This window comes from Felis catus, chromosome B2, assembly GCF_018350175.1.
Source record: "Felis catus isolate Fca126 chromosome B2, F.catus_Fca126_mat1.0, whole genome shotgun sequence".
Lineage (NCBI taxonomy): Eukaryota > Metazoa > Chordata > Mammalia > Carnivora > Felidae > Felis > Felis catus.
Window position 1 is genome coordinate 49,944,788 of NC_058372.1, and position 12,075 is coordinate 49,956,862.

The 12,075-nt window shown below is 41.1% G+C and overlaps 1 protein-coding gene and 1 long non-coding RNA gene across 2 annotated transcripts in view; one reads left to right on the forward strand and one right to left on the reverse strand.

The window, feature by feature from the left end:
* Window positions 1-5,838: 5,838 nt before the first annotated feature.
* Window positions 5,839-7,689, reverse strand: LOC102901854. The gene is made up of 3 exons (XR_440304.3): window positions 7,556-7,689; window positions 6,979-7,083; window positions 5,839-6,072 (listed from the first exon to the last, which is right to left on the reverse strand). It is a non-coding gene; the product is annotated as an uncharacterized LOC102901854 (long non-coding RNA).
* A 48-nt stretch (window positions 7,690-7,737) lies between these two features.
* The window catches only part of EFHC1 (EF-hand domain containing 1), a 67,757-nt gene continuing 63,419 nt past the window's right edge, over window positions 7,738-12,075 (forward strand). The window contains exon 1 of the mRNA XM_003986234.6: window positions 7,738-7,903. Within this exon, the coding sequence (XP_003986283.1) occupies window positions 7,841-7,903 (63 nt within the window). The 5' untranslated portion in view covers window positions 7,738-7,840. The remainder of the gene's footprint in view (window positions 7,904-12,075) is intronic.

Genomic DNA, 12,075 nt, shown 5'->3' on the forward strand with positions numbered 1-12,075 from the left:
TGCTTCTCTAGCCCTTTTCACTGTCCTGAGTACAGGTACCTGATTTGGAAAATTGGAAACAGCATGTTGCACTCTAGCTGCCTCCTTTAAAAAAAGAATAACCACCTTATCCTTTAAGGAATTTTTATCAAAATAATATGGAAGGGAAAGCATTGCATTTAAAAGAAATTCATTTAAATATTAACTTCAAGAGCTTATCTATCTCAGGTAAGGGCTTTTCTTACCTAACATGATCTCATAGGAAGAGGTATGCACTGTATTTTAGACTCCAGGAGGCCTTGACCAACTCAAAGGCTGCAGAATAACACCTCAGATCTTATCATGCATTATGCTTTCCAAAAAATTTCCACATCCATTTGAGCTTGTACATAATTGTTTGAAGGAAGGCCAACAAGATCTCCATTAAACTAGAAAACACGCTAAGAAAGTGGAAGGATTGGTTCAAAGTCACATAACTAGTTGTAATGTTTAAACTCAAATTGATTTCTTCTTCAGACAAATATAGGGCTCAGCTAATCAGAAACATCAATACCCAAATATTTGCAGAGCCCTTTACAGTGTGTGAAGTACTTTTACCATTGTGCATACTTTAATCTCATTTTAACTTTTGACCCTAAATACCTCATGAATAGCTAGGGTTGTATGGTTTCTTTGCAGGTTAAAGTGACTTACTTTACACCTTGTCCTTGGATGCCAAATAAAGCATTCTTTGCACCTCACAGTCTTCTCAGAGCCCAAAAGGTCATTGGCTACAGCCTTTGGTGGCCTGGAGTATAGTATCAAATCTCACTCTCCAGTGACAGGTTCTTGAAAATACCTTGATTCCTTGGATAAGAAATTCCTCTAGGATTGATACTCTTCCCAAGATTCTGCAAGCCCTCCCTCTCATCTTTCATTAGGATTTTCAGTTCCTCAAACAATTGGATCTCCCAGGGATTTTGACAAGTGATATGACTTTGAATATAGGATTAAAAAAAAATACCTCTCTGCGTTATAAAAAAGTTACACAGATTTAGCAGAAAGTCCCCCATTTATCATTTTCAAGTAATATATGCTTATTAAAGAAAATGCAAAAAAAAAAAAAGGGAAAAAAGATAATCCATAGACCCATCACTAAAATAAATCTCTTCCGGGGAAAAATAAGGCTATGGCAAAATGTTGTTAATAAGTAAATTAGCAGTGTCATATAAAACTCCAAGAAAAAACAGAAATTGGGATCTAGAAATTTTAAGCAACCTAATACATCCATTCTTTTGTGCATAATCAACAGTCTCTGGCTCAGTGTACAGGAATACCAAGATAGTTATATTACACTCCCTTCAGACATTACACTATGTAGGTAATTTGATGATACTGTGGCTGAGATACAGGCTCATGTAACAAAGCCAACGATACATTATCTTGTATTGAAAGAATTCTCTGAAATGCCTCTCCTGAATCAAGCCCTCCAAGAAAACCCTGCTAGAAAGACTTTCCCTGGAGGGGAGGCCTAGCCTGTTGAACTGGTGATTATGTGATTCACTGACAGCCACTCCACAAACACTGAACACCACTAGGTGCCAAGCCCTGTTCTAGGCACCAGGAATACAGCAATGGCCAAAACACACAAATCCTTGCCCTTAGGGAGCTTGCATTCAGGGGTTGGAGGATGGGTAGGACAAACAATGAACCAAATAAGTAAGTTATGTAGTATGTTAGAAGGTGATAGTGCCAAGGAGAAATCGCAAGAATAGGCCAGAGGGACAGGATGGGCGTGCAATTTTAAACAGGATCAGGGAAGACTACAGAAATAGGTGAGGGAGTTGGCTCTGTTTCTCTCCCAAGCAGATGCAAAAAGTGTAAGGGCCCTGAGGCCAGAGCATGCTAGGAATAGCTGGAGGCTGGCATGAACAGAGAGAGAGAGAGAGAGATAGAGCAGTAGACAATGCAGACAAGTTGTGAGAGCCCTGTAAGCACTTTGGCTTTTACTATGATTTCAGGACAGGGTACGCTGGGAAAGAATTCTGCTCAAGAAAAGTCACGGTCATTGTTTACTTACATGGACTAATTGCTAGTTGCACATTACCTTGCCTGTAGAAAACAGTAAATCTTGTGCCCTGAAATCTACACTAAACCAGGTTATCATCAAGCTAATCCATCTGTGGGCTGGTCACATGGACTCTGTATTCCCGTGGACACTCTCTGGTACTCACAGGATTCTTTCCAAATTTTTCTTAGCATTTTTTTAAGTGCTCAGAATGCTGAGTTCCACTTCCCAGATAGGCTTTGAATGTTTCCTTGTTCTACTGACATTGGTTTGTACTCTGGGTAGTCCTCTGGGCAAAAATGCAATGAAACATCCAAGGCAGAGTCTATAAACTAGGAATAATAACATCAACAGTTTACATTAGCTGGTGCTCACTCCTTGCCAAGTCCTTAGCTGAGCTATTTTCTTAGATTCTTTCACTTAACCCTTCACTTACAATCCTATGAGATAGATATTATTGCCTCCATTCTCAAATGTGGAAATTGATAAATTAGGTAAGTTTGCCCAGGACTACCTGGCTAGTAAGTAATGGAATCTCACAGAAACTCAGGCCTTTGAATCCAGAATCCATATTCTTAACCAAAACAAAGTAAATGTAGAAGGTTTTCCGGCCTAACTTCCCCATTGACGACTGTGTGAACTAGAAGCGTAGAATTGAGAAGAAAATGTAATGTGGGTTTTTGTTTTTGTTTTGTTTTGTTTTGCCCTGATAAATGAAATAAACCTGAAGATGCAATTCTTGTTTCATTTCTAGACACTTTGGCCAAGCATAATCCTTAGGCTGTTATTGATGGTGAAATTCTTAAATGTACTTCTGTGGTAGAATCCAATGCAGACCTAGTCACATTACAAATGGCAGTCTCAGGGGCCATCTGTGACCATTCAGAAAAATTCCAAGGTATCAAACCAGCTTTAAGAACCACTGACTATCCTCAATTATTTCCCTACATTTCTCTAGTGAACCCTTCCTCATCTTCAGGACCTATTAAATATATCCTATTATTCATTAAAGTGAATTTGAGCAATGCAATTTCTGAGCTAATGCAATTTCTTTTCCTTAAAGACAACTATGGAAACATGCAAAGCATCTCCACTCAGTGTTTCTTTCTTTTTACAAGAACAAATCATTTTGGAATCTTACTAATTTTACTGTGGGAAAACCACCTTAGCACAAAGTTTGTTTTCAATAAGTACTAGTGGCAATCATCGTCATAATAATTATTAATATTTCTATCACTTTATGCAGTGCAGGGTGCTGGGGGTTCTATACAAAAGTGTCCACCTTTTCCACGGGGTATAAAAGTATCTCACCAGACGGGCAGCTCTCTGCCTTTGGGAGGGATTTCTCTCCACTCATAACAGATTAAGACATGTTTTATTTTCCCAGGATGCTGCATATGTTCTGCGTAGCTTTCACTGTTTTCAAATGACCACATGACCGCAAAGCAATTAGTGACCATTAATTCTGGTTCAGGCTTCTCATTTTTGAGATGAAATAACCAGAATCTCAGGTAGGTAAGTTGTCTGAGCTCAAACAAATATTTGTAGTACAATAAGGACATGAATGTGGTTCTCAAGACCCCAACCTGGTGTTTCATTTTCTGTTCCATGCTACATACGTGAAAAAAGGAAAAGGAAGAGTGTTTGAGATGTGCAACAGAAGTATCAACAGAAATGCAAGCATTTCCCCCTTGTTTCAAGGTTGGCACTTACCTGAATTAATGAATTTGCCTGTTCACCTTTGGAATCTACAACTATAATGGATATTACTGCCACATTGCTCTCACATATCTCTATCTCCATGCTATTAAACCCTTATTAGGTCAGAGATGTCTGACAAGCAGGATGGCAAAGTCACTGATACCTCACATGCCGAAGGAGGAAGATCTTTTCCATCTGAGAGAGGATTGAGGCAGAGTGTAAGAAATACTCAACTGGGAACTAGACTTTAACTAATGGTTTCTCAACCTCTTTTGGTCTGGGGATATCTCATCAGTAAAATGAGCGGGCTGGACTATGTCAATCGATTCCCAGGTTTTTTATTGTGACCATGTAAAAAATACCTAGGATATGAATATGTATATATCTTGAAGACTTTTTCAGCAAATTATTCCTATCCATATAACATTGGATACATCCTGATAATTAATATTCTATTTGTTCCTTTTAAAAAAAAAAACTGTTGTCACAATCCATTGAGTTGATTTTAACAGCTACTAATGGAGACTGGCATGTTTGAAAAATACTGGGTGATCTCCAAGTTATTCACTCATTCACTTGGTCATTTTACAGCTGTTCATTGAGTATTTATGAGGTGTTGGCACTGTGATGGGATCCAGGAAAATGGCAATGAACAAAACAAAGAACCTATCCTTGTGACACTTATATCCTGTGAAATCTGATTCTGTGAGGTAATGTTTCATAGGCTTTTTCAGAGGGAAAGGAATTCCAATTCAACCAGCTAAAGTCATAGAATGGGTTTGACTTAAGGGAGAAAAAAGCAGCTGAAACACAAATTTTTTGAAATCCCTGGCAGGAACCCACCATCAGGCCAAAATCATCTGAACCCAAATTGTATGCATTTGCATCAAATGAAGATTTCCTGTGGGTCCTAAATCTGCTCCTGTAACTGCTTGGAAGTCCCTGAGGATGTTTCTTTTGCCCTTTACCATATTTTGCAAAGATCAAGGTGGCTCGACTGGGCAGTCTTTTTAGATAAGAGATTCCAGAAACCACAGAGTGGTGGAAATGAATGCTAGATAGCACTCAGACTGAGGGACACTCCCCTGCAAAGTCTTACCCCTTTGTTCATACATTAGCCACATCCCCAGCACTTTCAAACCTACAGGTTTATAATTGAATTTTCCAGAAACAATGCTATACCATTTTTATTCAGCAGAGGGAAGTAGAGCACCCCAAATCGTTGCATAAATATCTGAGGGACACACACACACACACACACACACACACACACACATGCTTGATATATGTCCTGTAAATTTAGGCACTGAAGAATAATATCACAGGATTGAAAACAAATTCTGGGAAAAACGCTGAAAAAGGAGACTTATTTTAGATAACTGCTGTATTTTAGCCTCTGCCAGTCTGATATCTCCCAGGAACTGCTGAGAGATAGCCAGCATGAGGCCCTCTTTTCAGTTTGGCCTGCTGGCAGTCTAATCTTTCCCTATTTTCCTTTCCCCAAGTTTTGAAACACCTGCTAAGTCATGCAATGTCTCTGTGGTCTTCTGAGTCCGGGCTTGATGCACAGCCTTCAGACCATAGCACTTTTTACTTCAGCTGCCGGGGATGGTCTGGGTCCTGCTCTCCCCTACATATTGCAAAAAGTGGAAAATAGCACAAATCGAAGTGTGATACATGCTGAGCTGTCAGTCATGTTTGGGAGAAATGAGATATAAACTTAATTACACAAAATGTCAGGGTTCAAGCAGTTTTCCAAAGCCCTATCATTATTTTTTAATTTTCCCCCCACTTCTTTACAGACTTGTCCCGTGCTTTTTAGCACTGATGCAACCACTGCCTGGCTTCCTCTCCTCAGAGGTGATGGCATTTTTAAGAGGCCAAGGAAGGTTTTACTCGCCATGCATTTCTAGGGTCCAAAAGGAGTTAAAACATTTAATCATTTAACTAGTGTGTTCTTCTGGAACAGAAAAGCATTTCAGCAGAGGCCACTCCTCAAATAGAAACAGATGCCACAATGGACAATAGGCTTAGGCATGACTTACCCTTTCCAGTCCCCATGGACTCCTTCCCTACCCAAGTGTAACCATACAGTTAGTCTAGAAGGGCTCTTTCAAGTGTGACCATAGATTTACTTTTATTAAGATAGAGGGGAGGGCAAGATCATATAACTGGTAAGACTTTAAGGTTATCATCAAGAGTCAGCAAGGATTATAGCTCCAGTGTTTCTGGCTACTCAGCATCAGTGAGGTGGAAAGAAGTGAGAGAAGCATCTTCTCTTTGAAAGTTGAACTTGCCATTTTGAAATATTCTCCCAGTAGCTGGCTTCCATCCTAGGTCAGTGGCTAAGATATAATGCAATGGACAGATACTTTTAAAGCTTTCAGAAAGTTCAACAATGCTAATGCACTGATTTAAAAAAAAAAAAAAAGCACTAAATGCCTGCATTAAGGTAATATACTAATAGAAAATAAAAGAAAATTTTAAAGGTAAAAAAAAGGGAAGGGACAAAAACAGGAAACAGAAGTAGTAAGGAGAGAGGAGGGGTTAGCAAAAAAAGAAACTGAGCAGGTTGTGGTAGCTAGCCACCAATAACTGCTTCGGGGGGCGCCTGGGTAGCTCAGTAAGTTAAGCCTCCAACTTTGACTTTGGCTCAGGTCATGATCTCACAGTTCATGGGTTTGAGCACAGCATCCTGCTCTGTGCTGACAGCTCAGAGCCTGGAGCCTGCTTTGGATTCTGTATATGTGTGTGTCTGCCCCTCTCTTGCTCGCGCTCTCTCTCAAAAATAAAAACATAAAAAAAATAAATAACTGCTTCAGGTGCCACCAGTGGATTAATGTCATAGTCCCCCTGAGCTTCATGCCCATTACTGAAACTCAACAGGGGGATTTGCTCTGACAAGCAGCAATAAAACTAAAGCTGTTGACTATATTAGCAGTAAACTACCCGTGACATGGAGATATGCTTTCTGGGTCAGGCTTGGCTATTCTATCATGTTCCTGAAGTGGCTCATTATCAGAAACAGCTGTTATAAAAATCAGATTCCTGGGTTCTATTTCAGACCTAAAGAATCCCATGTCTGGGCGTCAGGATTTTGTTTGCTTTTTGTTTTTATCTTTAAGCTTTCCAGTGGTGATGGATAGTTGTTGTTGTTGTTTTTCTTTCCTGAAAATGTTTCAGGAACAGGATTACATTTAAGGCATAATAATTTAAACAAGTTTTACAAAAATCACCAAAGGTGAGAATACCTACTACGATCCTGACAATATTTCACCCATTTGCTTCTTTCTTTAGGACTTAGTTTTCTCTTTGAAGGACATGCATTTCCCCTTGTTCAGATCTTTGCATTGCAGCTGCAGATAGGTGTAGAGATCAGAATTGAGATTAGCACTCTGTAGCCCTAAGGTTAGCGTATATTGAGTCTCCTGAGGCGAACATGCAAGGCCCAGCCTTCGGAGAACCGAGAGGGAGTAGAGAGGCAGGGATCCACACAGGTGAAGATGGTAAAAAGATAATGCGGCAGTGGGAGGATTAGGGACAAGACGGCTGCATTAGTTCTTTGGACATCCGTGGGCCAGAGACACAACCGTGAATAATCCGCAGCCCCTCTCCCAACAAGCACAGGCCCGGGGTGCCACTTTCAACCGGAACCAACCATTTACACTTCAGTGTGAACTGGGACAAGAACCCTTTTCCCAGGGCTGGGAGAGGTGAGGTCCCGAGCTCAAGGCGCTGGCGGGGAGCGGGGAGAACCCGGTGAAAGGAAGCACCTTCCCCTCCACCGTAACTCATCTAAGGGACCGCTCCCCCCGCTCTGGACCTTACAGCAACGATGGCACCCTCTCTGCGGTCACGTCCTTCCACCCCGCCCCGCAACGCCCCAGTCGCAGCCACTGAGTCCGTAGCCACCTCTCAAACGGAACGCCGGATCCTGCGGGCGGCGCATGCGCTCACTCCTTACACCCGCTCCTCAGGCCCCGCCCCCAAGCGCGGCGCTCCGGAAGTTTGGCATTACCATGGAGCTTCCAGAGGCCCACAGACGCGGCTCGTCGCCCCGGCAACTGGGGCGCCCAACACCCTACCCGGCTGGAGGCGGCAAAAGCGGCCGCCATGGTGTCCAACCCTGTGCATGGCTTGCCCTTTCTCCCGGGCTCGTCCTTTAGGGACCCCACGGTGAGGACTTCTCTGCCCAACCCCCACCTGGCCCCACGCGCAGGCGGCCTCGAGGGCTCGCTGCTTAGCGCACCTGCAGCCTCCTCCTCCCAAGATTGCCCTGTGTCCCTTCAAACCCGTCCTCTGTCCCCACCTGTTCTCGGCCCGCCTCCACAATGCCGTCGTCCTCCTCCTCTCTCTCCCATCCTTTGCCCTCGGCCTCATCCTCTAGTTTTCCACTCCACCTGGGCAGGACATTGGCCTCCTTGTTCTCATCCTCCTAGCTGCGTTCTTCCTCCTACCCTGTTCCTCTAGTCCCTGCCTCTTCTCCCTCCAGATCTCAGTTTCCTCCCTAGCTCATTGTCCCACCCCGTATCCCTCTCTGCCCAGCTCCCTTCGTAACCGCGCTCAGTTCCCCAGCCTAGCCCCTTTTCCCACTCAGCCTCCCTACAACTTCGTCCTCCTTCCCACAGCCCCATCTCACCCATTTTCCCTGGCCCATCATTCCCGCCCGCCTCCTTCCTCTTCCTTATCCTGGACCCAGCAGTCTTGCCCCCTCCCAGCTTGGTTTCCTGCCTTCTGTATATCATTTCCACTCATTCTCCTCTTTCCGCCAGGTCCTTTTCCGCAGTCTCTGCCCTCCTCGTTTATGCTTCTACCTAGTCCCATCCCCTTTCCGTTCAGCACTCCTGCCTTGTCTACAACTTAGTCCCACCTTCTCTCCAGCCCTGTTTTATCTTCTTTCACAACTTCGGTTTCTCCAAAAGTCAGACTTTTGACACTTGCCTATCTTCCTCCCAAACCATACCTCCCCGCTTTGTAGAAGATAATTCCATCCCGTCCCTTCAACCACAGTTGATTAGTTGTTTTTTTTCTTCCCCAGTTCTATTCTTTTCTCTCTAACATTTGTACAAAAGATTCCTGACTAGATTGTTTTGCTCTTTCCCTACTTTAACTGTTTTTAGTTGTGTTCTGTAGACAAAATTGCAGGGGTGGGGGGTGGGGGGAAAGCTTGTTTTTGTTTTTGTTTTTTTCTCCTTCTGACATAGTTTAGCCCTTGACGAAATTATTTATTATTTGTTTCACTTCAGACATGGTTACTGAAATATGTTTGAAGATTAATATTGAGATTCAGTAAGCTATCATAGATGAGATGATGATAATTTGTATAGTTTAATAATTTAAGTTATAAGTTCCTTTCCATGGGTATAAAGGTAAGATAAAATATGTAGTCAACTTATTTTCTTTGGGAGACTGAATTGAAATTGAAAGTTTGGTGAAGGAGTTTGAATTCTGAGTCTCTTCTTGATAATTATTCCTGCATGAAGACACAGCATTATAGAGTTTTTGCTTCAGTGGAGTTTTCCATTTTACATAAGTTAAAAAATATTGTAGGCACATTCCCGTCCTGTGCAGGAGGAGCCTAAGCATCTGGTGTTGGTGAATGTGGGTTACCCACAAGGTAGGGTTGAGTCAATTTGGGGGATTTACAAAGGTGTGGACTGGAGGTGCCAGGCTCTGAGAATATACATTGCTGTTCTTCGTGTAAGATGAACTGTGCTTTGGACAAAATTTATTTATTTTTTTAAAGTTTATTTTTATTTTGAGAGAAAGAGAAGCCCAAGCAGGAATTGGGATGTGGGGCTTGATCTCACGAACCTTGCAATCACGACCTAAGCTGAAATCAAGAGTCCGACTGAACCACCCAGGCACCCGGACCTATTTTATATTTTAAATACACTGGCCAAGCGTCAACCTATTTGCCTTATTTGAAATTTGGGAAACATGTTCACTGTCTTTATTCAGCACTGAAGAACTATATATATATAACACTCAAAGCATTCAGAGGGTGAACCATAATGACTAAGAGGGGTGGGAGGCTACCCAGTGTGTGGTATTTTGTTATAGCAGCCTGAACAGACTAAGATAGTTGGTAAATATTTTCTCCCATTCCTGAGGTTGTCTTGTCATTTTATTTCCTTTGCCATACAGAGCTTTTTAATTTGATCTAGTTCCATTTGTTTATTTTTGCTTCTGCTGACTGTGCTTTTGGTATTATATCCAAAAGTCAAGACTAGTGTCAAGGAGCTTTTTCCTTCGTTTTCTTTTAGGAATTTTACAATTCCAGGTCTTATGTTTAAGACTTCAATAGTATACTTTGAGTCAATTTTTGTGACTTCCATAAAATAGGGATCCAGTTTCATTCTTTTGCATGGGGATACCCAGTTTTCCCAGCACCAATTATTGAAGAGACTGTCCTTTCCCCATTGTGTATTCTTGGAATGCTTGTCAAAGATAGTTGGCCATATATGCATAAGTTTATTTCTGGGCTCTATTCTGTTCCATTGGCTTACGTGTTTCCTTTTTATGCCAGTACCACACAGTTTTGATTACTGTAGCTTTATTTTTTGTTTTTCATTTTTAAAATTTTTTAAATGTTTATTTTTGAGGGAGTGCAAGTGGGGGAGGAAGGGACAGGGGGACAGAGGATCCTCAGCGGGCTCTGTGCTGAGAGCAGTGATCCCAATGTGGAGTTTGAACTCATAAACTGTGATATCATGACCTAAACTGTAGTCAAAGTTGGATGCTCAACTGACTGAGACATTCAGGTGCCCCTGATTACTGTAGCTTTGTAATGATAGTTTGAAATCAGGAAGTATGATACCTCTAGGTTTGTTGTTCTTTCTCAAGATTGCTTTGGCTTTTCGGGGTCTTTTGTGGTTCTATGTGAATTTTAGGATTTTTTTTCAATTTCTGTGAAAAATGCCATTGGAATTTTGAGAAGGATTGCATTGAATCTGTAGATCACTTTGGATGGTGTGGACCTTTAAACAATATTAATTCTTCCAATTCAAGAACATAAGATATCTTTCCATTTGTTTCTGTCTTCTTTAATTTCTTTCATCAGTGTCTTACAGTTTTCAGTGTATAGGTTTTTCATGTCCTTTGTTCAATTTATTCCTAAGTATTTTATTGTTTTTGATGCTATTATAAATGGAATTGTTTTCTTAATTTCACTTTCAGATAGTTCATTGTTAGTTTATAGAAACACAATTGATCTCTATATGTTAATTTTGTATCCTGCAACTTTACTGAATTCATTGATTAGTTCTAACAGTTTTTTGGTGGAGTCTTTAGGGTTTTCTGAATGTAAGATCATGTCATCTGCATACAAATAGTTTTACTTCTTCCTTTCCTATTTGGATTCCTCTTATTTCCTTTTTTTGCCTGATTGCTCTGGCTAGGACTTCTAGTACTATGGTGAATAAGAGTGGTAAAAGTGGGTACCCTTATCTTGTTCCTGGTCTTAGAAGAAAAGGTTTCAATGTGTCACCATTGAGTAGGATGTTAGGTATGGGCTTGTCACATTATGGCCTTTACTACATTGAGATATGTTTCTTCTTTACCCAGTCTGTCAAATTTTTATAGGAATGGATGTTGTATTTGGTCAAACAATTTTTCTCCCTCTATTGAGATGATCATATGATTTTTATCTTTCATTCTATTAATGTGGTATATAACATGTATTCATCTGTGTAAGTTGAACCATCCTTGCATCTCAAGCATAAATCCCACTTGATCATGATGTATGATCCTTTTAATGAGCTGTTGAATACAGTTTGCTAAATTTTTTTACTTGTGCATCTATATTTATCAAGGATATTGGTCTGTAACTTTTTTTTTATATAGTAGCCTTATCTGGTTTTGGTATCAGGGAGATCTTTCTTGTTTCTTTTTTATAATTTTTTTTTCTTTTAACGTTTATTTATTTTTGAGACAGAGAGAGACAGAGCATGAACAGGGGAGGGTCAGAGAGAGAGGGAGACACAGAATCGGAAACAGGATCCAGGCTCTGAGCTGTCAGCACAGAGCCTGACGCGGCGCTCGAACTCACCAACCGCGAGATCATGACCTGAGCTGAAGTCGGACGCTCAACCAACTGAGCCACCCAGGCACCCCTCTTGTTTCTTAATGCATGCATTTATCACTATAAAATCCCCTATTAAACTGCTTTTGCTGGTTCCCAGATGCTCTCAGATGTTATGCTTCTATTTTCATTTGTTTCAAGATATTTTTTAATTTCCCTTTTGATTTCTTCTTTGACCCGCTGTTGTGCAGGAGTGTGTGGTTTAATTTCTACATATTTGTGAGTTTTCTAGCTTTCTTCATGTTATTGATTTCTATTTTCATAC